Source organism: Heptranchias perlo, chromosome 14 (genome assembly GCF_035084215.1).
Source record: "Heptranchias perlo isolate sHepPer1 chromosome 14, sHepPer1.hap1, whole genome shotgun sequence".
In the NCBI taxonomy this organism is placed as follows: domain Eukaryota; kingdom Metazoa; phylum Chordata; class Chondrichthyes; order Hexanchiformes; family Hexanchidae; genus Heptranchias; species Heptranchias perlo.
The window spans coordinates 3060490-3076324 of record NC_090338.1 but is presented as its reverse complement, the minus strand read 5'-3'; the positions used below and the strand labels follow the sequence as shown (position 1 = coordinate 3076324).

Sequence of the window (15835 nt, the reverse complement as noted above, 5' to 3'; positions counted from 1 at the left end):
CACGGACTGCAGCGGTTCAAGAAGGCGGCTCACCACCACCTTCTCAAGGGCAATTAGGGATGGGCAATAAATGCCAGCCTGGCCAGCGATGCCCACATCCCGAGAATGAATTTTTAAAAATTCCCTATTGAGTTTGATGACCCTAAGACCCGTGAGCCTTGGTGCGATATTCTGTGTTGTCCACCTTCTGACGCTACGATAGCAGCATCTCCAGTCTCCCCCCCTGTCCTACCATTGGGGTTGTCTCTCCGCTCTTTGCCCCTCTCTTGCCCAGCAAGAGGGGGAACCTTATTGGTGTGAGCTTAATCCCATACCTGACAATGATACAATAAAAAGAAAACTGGGAAAATCTGAGTGAGGGTCACAGCTTCAGACTGGGCAGGGAGGCTGTCCAAAGGAAGCTGTCTGGGAGATAACACTCAATGGAATAGCGTGACCAGACGGAGCGATGTTTTCACAGGGCCGGTCGGTTCCCCGTCAGTTCTCAGGCCAGCCCAAAGCTGCAGCGTCCATTAGAAACAATGGAAGCTCTCCACCACAGAGGCTGCTCAACTGGACACAAATGGAGAGATGGAGACCCTGACCCCAAACCTTAACCCTGAACCTTAACCCCGAACCTTTAACCCCGAACCTTAACCCCAACCTTAATCCCTTCCTGATACCAATGGAGAGATAGAGACCCGAACCTAAACATGAACCTTTCTCTCTCAGCGATGGAGAGAAGGAGATCCTAATCCTAACCAAATGCTGACCCTAAACTCAAATCCTGATCGTAAATCTGAGACCAAAGTCCTACTTCTAAGGTCAAACCCTAAGGCTTAGCCTCGAGCCCAGAACCCCCAAGCCCTGCCCCTTAAACATATCCCCATTCCCACCCCTAACCCCAACTCCTGACACTATACCCCATCCCAATAGGGGCAAACCTAACTCCCAAAATGTAGATAGAACCCAGCCCACGAGCAAAGCACGACCTTAACCCCAGCTGGGATCAAAACAACCAAACAGCGGCAAGAGAAACAAGAAGGAACAAAAAGTGTGGGCTATATAGGAGGGGACAGCCCCGCTCTGAGAGAAACACCAGCAATGGCCGAGGGCAGCACTCCTGCCTCAACCTTCAAACTCCATGATTCTATAATACTAACCCTTTGCTATCAGTGAGGTAAGTCTGTCACAAAAAAGACTTGAAACAGCAGATTTGCAAAGGTGGGGGAAGATACCTGAAGTTGCATTTTAACAGGTGACAATCATAGGTTCATAGGATCTTACAGCACAGGAGGAGGCCATTCGGCCCATCGTGCCTGTGCCGGCTCTTTGAAAGAGCTATCCAATTAGTCCCACTCTCCTGCTCTTTTCCCATAGTCCTGCAAATTTTCCCCTTCAAATATTTATCCAATTCCCTTTTGAAAGTTATTATTGAATCTGCTTCCACCGCCCTTTCAGGCAGTGAATTCCAGATCATCACAACTCGCTGCGTAAAAAAAATTCTCCTCATCTCCCCTCTGGCTCTTTTGCCAATTACCTTAAATCTGTGTCCTCTGGTTACCGACCCTCCTGACACTGGAAACAGTTTCTCCTTATTTACTCTGTCAAAACTCTTCATGAATTTGAACACCTCGATTGCATCTCCCCTTAACCTTCTCTGCCTGCGAGGCGTCTTGGGACGTTTTCCTATATTAAAGGCGCTATATAAATGCAAGTAGTTGTTGTTGTTGCTGCTCTAAGGAGAACAATCCCAGCTTCCCTAGTCCCACATAACTGAAGTCCCTCATCCCTGTTATCATTTCGTAATCATAGAATCAGAGAAATTTATGGCACAGAAAGAGGCCATTCGGCCCATCGTGTCTGTAGTGACTTGGCAGAGTTTCCTGTGCCCTCAGACAGTTTAGATCCAATTAATGAAGACAGTTAGAGGGTGGAACTGAGGGTCAGTCACTACCGACTACACATGTTCCCTCCACTCCCCCCTCCACTCTCCCTCCACTCTACTCGCCCCTCCACTCCCTCTCCACTCCACACATCCCTCCCCTCCATCCCTCCACTCCAACCCTCCACTCCTCCATTCGCTCCCCACCCCCCCCACTCTGTCCCTCCACTCCTCGTCCCTCCCTCCCCCTCCGCTTCCCCTCCACTCCCTGTCCCACCACTATGTCCCTCCAAGCTCCCCTCTACTCCCCTCCCCACTCCCCGTCTCTCCACTCCCCCCTCCATTCCCCGTCCCTCCACTCCCCCTCCATCCCTGCCCCTCCACTTCCCGCCCCTCCACTCCCTACCCTTTACTCCCCTCTCCACTCCCCCCTCCACTCCCCGTCCCTCCTCTCCCCCCCACTCCCCTCTCCACTCCCCCCTCCACTCCCCGTCCCTCCTCTCCCCCGGCCCCCATGAGGTGCTATAAGCAGGACACACGGTTATTACCAAAAACACGCAATGAGGTCACAGCGGATTGGTTCTCCTCCTTCCCGTGTTGATCTATTTTCGCGGTACAGGTGAAGTTTCCTGAATCGGTTCCTTTCACAGCCTGAATTTGCAGTGTGGCGATTATCTGGAAAGAGTTGCCATCAATACCACGGTTCAAAGTAACTCTGGCATTCTGGAGAGAGAAAAACATTGGAAATGGTTTTAAAACTGTCACTAAATTCATTGTAAACAATTTTACAACACCAAGTTATAGTCCAGCAATTTTATTTTAAATTCACAAGCTTTCGGAGGCTTCCTCCTTCGTCAGGTAAATGGGGTCAAACCTCGTCATCAAATCCCTCCATGGCCTCGCTCCCTCCCTATCTCTGAAACCTCCTCCAGCCCTACAACCCTCCGAGATCTCTGCGCTCCTCCAATTCTGGCCTCTTGTCCATCCCTGATTTTAATCGCTCCACCATTGGCGGCCGTGCCTTCAGCTGCCTAGGCCCTAAGCTCTGGAATTCCCTCCCTAAACCTCTCCACCTCTCTCTCCTCCTTTAAGACGCTCCTTAAAACCTAGCTCTCTCGCCTTTAACACATTTACCTGACGAAGGAGGAAGCCTCCGAAAGCTTGTGAATTTAAAATAAAATTGCTGGACTATAACTTGGTGTTGTAAAATTGTTTACAATTGTCAACCCCAGTCCATCACCGGCATCTCCACATCATGACTAAATTCATTAGCACTTGCAGGACAGGAAAATGCCACTTTTCCTATCAAACTAGCTCCTTCCACAGCCCATGTACACTCTCCCCTATCATGGACTATCTAATCACCCACCAAATTTCATTTCAAGAAACAGCCCCTGAGGGGCTCCCCCCAAAATAATCTTCACTCCCGATGGTGCCAGAATAATGAGTACAAAAATTCAGCTCTGGGCAGCCACCCGTGACACATCTGTCCCCACCAGGCCAATGAGAGTTCCTTTCCCTCTCCTGTCGGCCCCCTTTAGAGAAAGTCAAGCTGCCATTTTGGATAGGGAATAAAAACAGAAAATGCTGGAAACACTCAGCGGGTCAGGCAGCGTCTGTGGAGAGGGAAAGGTTGGGTTAACGTTTCAGGTCAATGACTGATTTTGGTCAGGCTCCAGGCTGAGATGCCATTCGATCGGCCGGTGCTTCTGGTTCAACAACAACAACTTGCATTTATATAGCGCCTTTAACACAGTAAAACATCCCGAGACGCTTCACAGGAGCGATTATCAGACTAAATTTGACCTCGGGCCACATAAGGAGATATTAGGGCAGGTGACCAAAAGCTTGGTCAGAGAGCTAGGTTTTAAGGAGCGTCTTAAAGGAGGAGAGAGAGGCTGAGAGGTTTAGGGAGGGAATTCCAGAGCTTCGGGCCCAGGCAGCTGAAGGCACGGCCGCCAATGGTGGAGCGATTAAAATCGGGGATGGACAAGAGGCCAGAATTGGAGGAGTGCAGAGATCTCGGAGGGTTGTAGGGCTGGAGGAGGTTACAGAGATAGGGAGGGGGCGAGGCCATGGAGGGATTTGATGACAAGGTTTGACCCCAGTGTTCTGTCTGCGCTATAGCAGAAAGGTGATTGGGTAGGTTCTGCCCAAACAGACCCCTCCAGGAATGGCCATGGGCCTGGTGTATCCGGATATCAGCTGACACCCTGTTCCCTCCGCGGCACCCCCCCCCTGACCGACCATCCCCGCGGGACTGTGCCACTGCTCCCACATAATCTGTCCTGCGACTCGACAGCTCGAGTCAGGGGTGTGAGGAGGCCGCTCGGCCTTGGCGAGCTCGCCCATGCTACAGAAACCAAAACGCTCGCAAAGTGCAATTGATCAATTCGGCAATTGGGTCGAGCAGACGGAGAAGAGGAGTGAAAACAAGCTCAAAGTAAAATAAAACAGAACTGCAAAAAAAAAGAAGCGAGAAAATCATGAACTCACAGAGCCCGGGGGACGGGCCCAATCCACGGACAGAAACAGGGATTCAGAATGTGCAGTGCAGTTAATGGCGAAGGACTCGCCTCTCACTCGATGGTGTTCTCTGGTGTCGAGGTCCAGCTGCAACCCTGAAAATGAACAAAGAATCTTAGAATCTTAGAGTCATACAGCACAGGAGGAGGCCATTCGGCCCATCGTGCCTGTGCCGGCTCTTTGAAAGATCTATCCAATTAATCCCACTCCCCCGCTCTTTCCCCATAGCCCTGCAAATTTTCTCCCCTTCAGGTATTTATCCAATTCCCTTTTGAAAGTTATTATTGAATCTGCTTCCACCGCCCTTTCAGGCAGCGCATTCCAGATCATCACAACTCGCTGCGTAAAAATAATTCTCTTCATCTCACCTCTGGTTCTTTTGTCAATTATCTTAAATCTGAGTTCTCTGGTTACCGACCCTCCTGCGACTGGAAACCCCTTCATGATTTTGAACCCCTGTTAAATCTCCTCTCAACCTTCTCTGCTCTAAGGAGAACAATCCCAGCTTCTCCAGTCTCTCCACATAACTGAAGTCCCTCATCACTGGAACCGTTCTAGTAAATCTCCTCTGCACCCTCTCTAAGGCCTTCACATCCTTCCTAAAGTGCGGTGCCCAGAATTGGACACAATACTCCAGCTGAGGCCTAACCAGTGTTTTATAAAGGTTCAACATAACTTCCTTGCGTGTGTACTCTCTGCCTCTATTAATAAAACCCAGGATCCTGTATGCTTTTTAACAGCTTTCTCAACTTGTTCTGCCACCTTCAAAGATTTGTGTACATTCACCCCCAGGTCTCTCTGTTCCTGCACCCCCTTTAAAATTGTACCATTTAGTTTATATTGCCTCTCCTCGTTCTTCCTACCAAAATGCATCACTGTTTAAACATTCAACTAAAGGCAGGGACCATGGTGAGATTCTAAGGGGTGTCGATATAATGAACTCCAAATAAATCGGACACAATCACAGACTGTAAGTAGGGGTCAGGGGCTCAAGGTCAGGAGTGGGAATCTGTTTCGAGTCAGTCACTTTGTGCAGAGGGTGGGGAATTGGGTGAAGGGGGGGGAACACCCTGTCCTGGAGGGAGCGGACGATGTCAGCAAATTCAACAGTGAGCTGGATAGACACTTTGTGGCGGAAAGGAACGAGAGGGGAATGAGAGATTAAGTATTGGATGGGACTTTGGGAACATTATGACTGGCAGATTGATCCCGCCCCATGCACATTCCTGCTCCCGTGTCAGAAATGCAAGGAACATAGAAGTGGAGTGTAAAAGCTTCTACAAGTGTAAAAAGAGAAAGATTAGTGAAGACAAATGTAGGTCCCTTACAGTTAGAAATGGGAGAATTTATAATGGGGAACAAGGAAATGGCAGAGCAATTAAACAAATACTTTGGTTCTGTCTTCACGGAAGAGGACACAAATAACTTCCCAGAAATGCTAGGGAACCAAGGGACTAGTGAGAAGGAGGAATTAAAGGAAATTAGTATTAGTAAAAAAATAGTGCTGGAGAAATTAATGGGACTGAAAGCCGATAAATCCCCAGGACCTGATAATCTGCATCCCAGAGCACTAAAAGAGGTAGCCATGGAAATAGTGGATGCATTAGTTGTCATCTTCCAAAATTCTATAGATTATGGAACAGTTCCTGCAGATTGGAGGGTGGCAAATGTAACCCCTCTATTTAAAAAAGGGAGAAACAAAACAGGGAATTACAGACCGGTTAGCCTAACATCAGTAGTGGGGAAAATGCTAGAGTCTATTATAAAGGATGTGATAACAGGACACTTAGAAAATATCAACGGGATTAGACAAAGTCAATATGGATTTATGAAAGGGAAACCATGTTTGACAAACCTACTGGAGTTTTTTGAGGATGTAACTGGTAGAATAGATAAGGGAGAACCAGTAGATGTGGGTTATTTGGATTTTCAGAAGGCCTTTCATAAAATCCCACATAAGAGGTTAGTGTGCAAAATTAAAGCACATGGGATTGGGGGTAATATACTGGCATGGATTGAGAATTGGTTAACAGACAGGAAACAGAGAGTAGGAATAAACGGGTCTTTTTCCGGGTGGCAGGCAGTGACTAGTGGGGTACCGCAGGGATCAGTGCTTGGGCCCCAGCTATTCACAATATATATCAATGATTTGGATGAAGGAACCAAATGTGATATTTCCAAGTTTGCTGACGACACAAAACTAGGTGGGATTGTGAGTTGTGAGGAGGATGCAAAGAGGCTTCAGGGAGATTTAGACAAGTTGAGTGAGTGGGCAAATACATGGCAGATGCAGTATAATGTGGATAAATGTGAAGTTATCCACTTCGGAAGGAAAAACAGAAAGGCAAAGTATTATTTAAATAGTTATAGATTGGGGAATGTTAATGTACAAAGGGACCGGGGTGTCCTTGTACACCAGTCACTGAAAGCAAACATGCAGGTGCAGCAAGCAGTTAGGAAGGCAAATGGTATGTTGGCCTTCAGTGCAAGAGGATTTGAGTACAGGAGCAAGGATGTCTTACTGCAGTAATACAGGGCCTTGGTGAGACCACACCTGGAGTATTGTGTGCAGTTTTGGTCTCCTTACCTAAGAAAGGATATACTTGCCATAGAGGGAGTGCAACGAAGGTTCACCAGACTGATTCCTGGGATAGCAGGACTGTCGTATGAGGAGAGATTGGGTCGACTCGGCTTGTATTCACTCGAGTTCAGAAGAATGAGAGGGGATCTCATTGAAACATATAAAATTCTGACAGGGCTAGACAGACTGGATGCAGGGAGGATGTTTCCCCTGGCTGGGGGGAGGTCCAGAACGAGGGGTCACAGTCTCAGGATACGGGGTAGGACTGAGATGAGGAGAAAGTTCTTCCCTCAGAGGGTGGTGAACCTGTGGAATTCTCTACCACAGAAGGCAGTGGAGGCCAAGTCACTGAATATATTTAAGAAGGAGCGAGATAGATTTCTAGACACAAAAGGCATCAAGGGGTATGGGGAGAGAGCGGGAATATGGTATTGAGATAGAGGATCAGCCATGATCATATTGAATGGCGGAGCAGGCTCGAAGGGCCGAATGGCCTACTCCTGCTCCTATTTTCTATGTTTCTATGTTTCTAAATGATTAACTGTTTAATCGGAACGCAGGCAGAAAGTTCCACTTCACAAAGTTCCTGTACAAAAAAAGATCAGCGAGGTGAGAGCCAGCTCTTCAGGCCGTCTCCTCAAGCAACTCAGAATAAACGTGAGCGAGGCTCCACAGGACTTGTGTCTGTCTTCACTTGTTTGGGGGGAGGACCACTTTCATTTTACCTTACCAGGTGTCGAACGCTCAAACAAGACCCCATCTGCCCTCTGAGGTGGATGTGAAAGATCCCACAGCCACAAGTGGAAGACAAGCAGGGGAGTTCTCCCCGGTGTCCTGGGGCCAATATTTATCCCTCAACCAACATCACTAAAAAAAAATAGATTATCTGGTCATTTATCTCATTGCTGTTTGTGGGATCTTGCTGTGCTCAAATTGGCTGCCCCGTTTCCTACATTACAACAGTGACTACACTTCAAAATGACTTCATTGGGAATAAAGCGCTTTGGGACATCCTGAGTTCATGAAAGACACTATAAGAACATAAGAACATAAGAAATAGGAGCAGGAGTAGGCCAATCGGCCCCTCAAGTCTGCTCCGCCATTCAATAAGATCATGGCTGATCTGATCCTAACCTCAAATCTAAATTCATGTCCAATTTCCTGCCCGCTCCCCGTAACCCCTAATTCCCTTTACTTCTACGAAACTGTCGATTTCTGTTTTAAATTTATTTAATGATGTAGCTTCCACAGCTTCCTGGGGCAGCAAATTCCACAGACCTACTACCCTCTGAGTGAAAAAGTTCCTCCTCATCTCAGTTTTGAAAGAGCAGCCCCTCATTCTAAGATTATGCCCCCTAGTTCTAGTTTCACCCATCCTTGGGAACATCCTTACCGCATCCACCCGATCAAGCCCCTTCACAATCTTATATGTTTCAATAAGATCGCCTCTCATTCTTCTGAACTCCAATGAGTAGAGTCCCAATCTACTCAACCTCTCCTCATATGTCCACCCCCTCATCCTCGGGATTAACCGAGTGAACCTTCTTTGTACTGCCTCGAGAGCAAGTATGTCTTTTCTTAAGTATGGAGACCAAAACTTGTATGCAGTATTCCAGGTGCGGTCTCACCAATACCTTATATAACTGCAGCAATACCTCCCTGTTTTTATATTCTATCCCCCTAGCAATAAACGCCAACATTCCGTTGGCCTTCTTGATCACCTGCTGCACCTGCATACTAACTTTTTGATTTTCTTGCACTAGGACCCCCAGATCCCTTTGTACTGCAGTACTTTCCAGTTTCTCGCCATTAAGATAATGACTTGTTCTCTGATTTTTCCTGCCAAAGTGCATAACCTCACATTTTCCCATATTGTATTGCATCTGCCAAATCTCCGCCCACTCACCCAGCCTGTCTATATCCCCTTGTAGGTTTTTTATGTCCTCCTCACTCTCTACTTTCCCTCCCATTTTTGTATCATCTGCAAACTTTGATATGTTACACTCGGTCCCCTCCTCCAAATAGTTAATATAGATTGTAAAGAGTTGGGGACCCAGCACCGACCCCTGCGGAACACCACTGGCTACTGGTTGCCAGTCCGAGAATGAACCATTTATCCCAACTCTCGGCTTCCTGTTAGATAACCAATCCTCCACCCATGCCAGAATATTACCCCCAATCCAGTGATTCTTTATCTTGAGCAATAATCTTTTATGTGGCACCTTGTCGAATGCCTTCTGGAAGTCTAAATACACTACGTCCACTGGTTCCCCTTTATCCACCTTGTACGTTATGTCCTCAAAGAAGTCAACAAATTTGTCAGACATGACTTCCCCTTCATAAAGCCATGCTGACTTTGTCCTATTAAATTATGTTTATCCAAATGTTCTGCTACTGTCTTCTTAATAATAGACTCCAAAATTTTACCCACCACAGATGTTAGGCTAACTGGTCTATAATTTCCAGCCTTCTGCCTACTACCCTTTTTAAATAAGGGTGTTACATTAGCAGTTTTCCAATCTGCCGGGACCTTTGCCGAGTCCAGAGAATTTTGGAAAATTATTGCCAAAGCATCCACAATCCCTACTGCCACTTCCCTCAAGACCCTAGGATGTAAGCCATCAGGTCCAGGGGATTTATCCGCCTTGAGTCCCATTAATTTACTGAGTACCAATTCCTTAGTGATTTTAATCGTATTTAGCTCCTCCCCCCCTAGAGCCCCCTGTTTGTCCAGTGTTGGGATATTCTTAGTGTCCTCTACCATAAAGACTGAAACAAAATATTTGTTCAGCATTTTTGCCATCTCCATGTTTCCCACCATTAATTTCCCGGTCTCATCCTCTAAGGGACCTACGTTTGCCTTAGCCACACCTTAGAAATACAAGTTTTAGTTTCTTTGACATGAAGCAAAGATGGGTTACTTTCCTTGTTTACCATTTGAGACATGACGTGTGGTGAGTGTAACAGGCTCGGGAGGAACAGGTGACTTTGGACCTCTGGTTCCCAAAACTCTCCACCTCATGTCTGGGTCTGTTGTAGACTAATTGATGGAGATTGATTACTATAATTAATCAACAACTCCATTATGGTTGTATCATGCGACTCCCAGGATGGGAGAAGGTGAACTGGATGGACCTTGGTTTTTTTTCATCTGGCAGCTCCCCTGTTCCTATCAAAGGTCTTTGTGCCTCAAATGTCATCATGTCATCCGAGATGGACCATATCACACGTGGTCCTGTTATTCCTGTCCCTTATAGAAACCAGGACCTGTATCCATTGCTGCATTAGTTCAACCCAGCACTCTGCACTAAACCCCTCGCCCAACAAAAATATAACTCTGTAGCACCTACTAGGATGGAAAAGTAGGATGCATAGCATGAAGCAGTCCGTGCCCACATGCAGCAAGACCTGGACAACATCCAGGCTTGGGCTGATAAGTGGCAAGTAACAATCACGCCAGACAAGTGCCAGGCAATGACCATCTCCAACAAGAGAGAGTCTAACCACCTCCCCTTGACATTCAGCGGCATTACCATCGCCGAATCCCCCACCATCAACATCCTGGAGGCCACCATTGACCGTTCCTTCATCGTCGCTGGGTCAAAATCCTGGAACTCCCTACCTAACAACACTGTGGGAGAACCTTCACCACACGGACTGCAGCGGTTCAAGAAGACGGCTCACCACCATCTTCTCAAGGGCAATTACACAGTGTGCTGAGAGTTCGGTACGTGTGGGAGTTAGGTGAAGTGGGGGAAGGAGGTGCTGCTTTGCCTTGCTTTTCTTGCAGAGCGGTAGTGGACCTGAGAGCGGTGAGCGGCGGGAGAGAGCGAGACCAGAGCGGGGATAAAAACAGCGCGGAGAGAGCGAGACCAGAGCTTACTCTGAGAGCGAGACTCTGAGACCAGCGGCAGTTCGGGGTGACGTCACCAGTCAGAAAGTGACGCGGCACAGGGGAGGCAGCTGATTGGTGAGTAGGTTCAGGTGAGTATTTCTACCATTTTACTGTAAGTAAAGTAATAAGAAAGGGAAGATCTGCAGGTTTTATAGCAGATAGTGTTTTTTTTTAGTGAACCTAGGTCCCTCGTATAGTTAACATTTTCTAATTTCAACGTAATTTAAAAGGGGTAACTCAGCTAAGGCAAGTCATGGCAGCAGACCTCGCACCCGTGATATGCTCCTCCTGCAAGATGTGGGAAGTCATGGACACTACCAGTGTCCCTGCCGACCATGTGTGCGGGAAGTGTGTCCACCTGCAGCTACTGACCGATCGTATCTCGGAGCTGGAGCTGCGGGTGGACTCACTGTGGAGCATCCGCGATGCAGAGAAACTCGTGGATAGCACGTTTAGCGAGTTGGTCACACCGCAGGTAAAGGGTATACAGGCAGGAAGTGAATGGGTGACCACCAGGAAGAGTAAGAGATGCAGGCAGGTAGTGCAGGGGTCCCCTGTGGCCATCCCCCTCTCAAACAGATATGCCACTTTGGATGCTGTTGGGGGGGATGACTTATCAGGGGAAGGCAGCAGCAGCCAACTTCCTGGCACCACGGGTAGCTCTGCTGCACAGGCTGGGAGGAAAAAGAGTGGCAGAGCTATAGTGATAGGGGACTCAATTGTAAGGGGAATAGACAGGCGTTTCTGCGGCCGCAACCGAGACTCCAGGATGGTGTGTTGCCTCCCTGGTGCAAGGATCAAGGATGTCTCGGAGCGGCTACAGAACATTTTGGAGGGGGAGGGCGAACAGCCAGCTGTCGTGGTGCACATAGGCACCAACGATATAGGTAAAAAAGGGGATGAGGTCCTAAAAGCAGAATATAGGGAGTTAGGAGGTAAATTAAAAAATAGGACCTCAAAGGTAGTAATCTCAGGATTGCTGCCAGTGCCACGTGCTAGTCAGAGTAGAAATAGGAGGATATTTCAAATGAATACGTGGCTAGAGGAATGGTGCAAGGGGGAGGGATTCAAATTCCTGGGACACTGGAAACGGTTCTGGGGGAGGTGGGACCAGTACAAACCGGACGGTCTGCACCTGGGCAGGGCCGGGACCGCTGTCCTAGGAGGAGTGTTTGCTAGTGCTGTTGGGGAGGGTTTAAACTAAAGTGGCAGGGGGTTGGGAACCTGAGCAGGGAGAGAGAGGAAAGCGTAACAGGAAGGGACAGAAGGTATGGAGTAATAGGTAAAGTGTTAAAAAAGGAAAAAGCAGGAACTAAGCGTCACAAAACAGATTTGAAAGTTCTTTATCTGAATGCACGTAGCATTCGTAATAAAATGGACGAGTTAACGGCACAAATAACTACGTATGGGTATGATCTTGTGGCCATTACAGAAACATGGCTGCAGGGTGACAACGACTGGGAATTAAATATGCCAGGGTATTTAACAATCAGGAAGGACAGGCAGGAAGGAAGGGGAGGTGGGGTGGCTATGTTAATAAAGGAAGAAATCACTGTAATACAGAGAAATGATATTGGGACAAAGCATCAAGATAATGAAACAGTTTGGGTGGAGATAAGGAATAATAAGGGAAAAAAAACATTAGTGGGCGTAGTATATAGGCCTCCTAATAGTTGCAACTCTGCTGGAAGAAGTATTAATCAGGAGATAGTCGGGGCATGTAATAAGGGAACAGCCATAATTATGGGGGATTTTAATTATCATATTAACTGGACAAATCAAATTGGGCAGAGCAGCCTTGAGGACGAGTTCATTGAGTGCATCAGGGATGGATTTCTTGAGCAGTATGTAACTGATCCTACAAGGGGGCAGGCAACCTTGGACCTGGTCCTGTGTAATGAGTCAGGATTAATTAATAATGTCCTAGTTAAGGATCCCCTTGGAACGAGCGACCACAACATGGTTGAATTCCATATCCAATTAGAGGGTGAGAAGGTTGATTCTCAAACAAGCGTACTGAGCTTGAATAAAGGAGACTATGATGGTATGAGAGCGGAATTGATTAAAGTGGACTGGGAAAATAGATTAAAGGGTAAGACGGTACATGAGCAGTGGTGTTCATTTAGGGAGTTATTTTACAACTTTCAAAATAAATATATTCCACTGAGGAAAAAAGGGTGTAAAAGAAATGACAGCCACCCGTGGCTAAGTAAAGAAATCAAGGATAGTATCCGACTAAAAACAAGGACATATAAGGTAGCCAAACTTAGTGGGAGGATAGAAGATTGGGAATTCTTCAAAAGACAGCAAAAAGTAACTAAAGGATTGATTAAGAAAGGGAAGTTAGATTATGAAAAGAAATTAGCAAAAAATATAAAAACAGATAGCAAGAGTTTCTATAGTTATACAAAAAGAAAAAGGGTGGCTAAGGCAAACATAGGTCCCTTAGAGGATGAGACCGGGAAATTAATGGTGGGAAACATGGAGATGGCAAAAATGCTGAACAAATATTTTGTTTCAGTCTTTACAGTAGAGGACACTAAGAATATCCCAACACTGGACAAACAGGGGACTCTCGGGGGGGAGGAGCTAAATACGATTAAAATCACTCAAGAGATGGTACTCAGTAAAATAATGGGACTCAAGGCGGATAAATCCCCTGGACCTGATTGCTTCCATCCTAGGGTCTTGAGGGAAGTGGCAGTAGGGATTGTGGATGCTTTGGTGATAGTTTTCCAAAATTCCCTGGACTCAGGAGAGGTCCCGGCAGATTGGAAAACTGCTAATGTAACACCGTTATTTAAAAAGGGTAGTAGGCAGAAGGCTGGAAATTATAGGCCAGTTAGCTTAACATCTGTGGTGGGTAAAATTTTAGAGTCTATTATTGAGGAGACAGTAACGGAACATTTAGATAAGCATAATTTAATAGGACAAAGTCAGCATGGCTTTATGAAGGGGAAGTCATGTCTGACAAATTTGCTTGAGTTCTTCGAGGATATAACGTATAGGGTGGATAAAGGGGAACCAGTGGACGTAGTGTATTTAGACTTCCAGAAGGCATTCGACAAGGTGCCACATAAAAGATTATTACTTAAGATAAAAAATCACGGGATTGGGGGTAATATTCTGGCATGGGTGGAGGATTGGTTATCGAACAGGAAGCAGAGAGTTGGGATAAATGGTTCATTTTCGGACTGGCAACCAGTAACCAGTGGTGTTCCACAGGGGTCGGTGCTGGGTCCCCAACTCTTTACAATCTATATTAACGATTTGGAGGAGGGGACCGAGTGCAACATATCAAAATTTGCAGATGATACAAAGATGGGAGGGAAAGTAGAGAGTGAGGAGGACATAAAAAACCTGCAAGGGGATATAGACAGGCTGGGTGAGTGGGCGGAGATTTGGCAGATGCAATATAATATTGGAAAATGTGAGGTTATGCACTTTGGCAGGAAAAATCAGAGAGCAAGTTATTTTCTTAATGGCGAGAGACTGGAAAGTACTGCAGTACAAAGGGATCTGGGGGTCCTAGTGCAAGAAAATCAAAAAGTTGGTATGCAGGTGCAGCAGGTGATCAAGAAAGCCAACGGAATGTTGGCTTTTATTGCTAGGGGGATAGAATATAAAAACAAGGAGGTATTGCTGCAGTTATATAAGGTATTGGTGAGACCGCACCTGGAATACTGCATACAGTTTTGGTCTCCATACTTAAGAAAAGACATACTTGCTCTCGAGGCAGTACAAAGAAGGTTCACTCGGTTAATCCCGGGGATGAGGGGGCGGACATATGAGGAGAGGTTGAGTAGATTGGGACTCTACTCATTGGAGTTCAGAAGAATGAGAGGCGATCTTATTGAAACATATAAGATTGTGAAGGGTCTTGATCGGGTGGATGCAGTAAGGATGTTCCCAAAGATGGGTGAAACTAGAACTAGGGGGCATAATCTTAGAATAAGGGGCTGCTCTTTCAAAACTGAGATGAGGAGAAACTTCTTCACTCAGAGGGTGGTAGGACTGTGGAATTTGCTGCCCCAGGAAGCTGTGGAAGCTACATCATTAGATAAATTTAAAACAGAAATAGACAGTTTCCTAGAAGTAAACGGAATTAGGGGTTATGGGGAGCAGGCAGGAAATTGGACATGAAGCTGAGTTCGGATCGGTCAATGCCCTGTGGGTGGCGGAGAGGGCCCAGGGGCTATGTGGCCGGGTCCTGCTCCGACTTCTTGTTTTCTTTAGATTTGTGGTTGGGATCAGATCAGCCATGATCTTATTGAATGGCGGAGCAGGCTCGAGGGGCCGATTGGCCTACTCCTGCTCCAATTTCTTATGTTCTTATGTTCTTAGGGATGGGCAATAAATGCCGGCCTGGCCAGCGACGCCCACATCCCATGAACAAATAAAAAAAAAATTTGAAGAATGGAGCAGTATGATAAATCATCAGTGAATGGACTGACTCAGGAAAATGGAGTGCTAGTAACACATTAGCACATGAGGGGTCTAGACAGTGTAGATAAAGATAAACTGTTCCCATTGGCGGAAGGGTCGAGAACCAGAGGACACAGATTTAAGGTGATTGGCAAAAGAACCAAAGATGACATGTAGAAAAACTTTTTTACACAACGAGTGGTTAGGATCTGGAATGCGCTGCCTGAGGGGGTGGTGGAGGCAGATTCAATCGTGGCTTTCAAAAGGGAATTGGATAAGTACTTGAAGGGAAAAAATTTGCAGGGCTACCGGAATGGGGTGGGGGTGTGGGATTTGCTGGATTGCTCTTGCAGAGAGCCAGCATGAGCTCGACGGGCTGAACGGCCTCCTTCTGTGCTGTAACCATTCTATGATTCTATGAGGCCACTTTTCATCTATTGATTGGGGCAGCTGTAGACGTTGGGTTTATAGGAACTTTATTTATCCTTTCCCTTTGAGGAGAGGGAAATACTGAAACACCTGATTAATAATCAATTTTGAAATC

General features: G+C 46.7%; 1 protein-coding gene across 2 annotated transcripts in view; it reads right to left on the bottom strand.

Moving 5' to 3' along the window:
- LOC137332251 (macrophage colony-stimulating factor 1 receptor 1-like) overlaps positions 1-15835 on the bottom strand; it is a 103550-nt gene that overhangs the window by 38462 nt on the left and 49253 nt on the right. For both annotated transcript variants that reach the window (XM_067995946.1, XM_067995947.1), the window contains exons 2-3: positions 4361-4485; positions 2413-2587 (exon numbers count right to left, since the gene is read on the bottom strand). In XM_067995946.1, coding sequence (XP_067852047.1) covers positions 2413-2587; positions 4361-4485 — 300 coding nt within the window. The remainder of the gene's footprint in view (positions 1-2412; positions 2588-4360; positions 4486-15835) is intronic.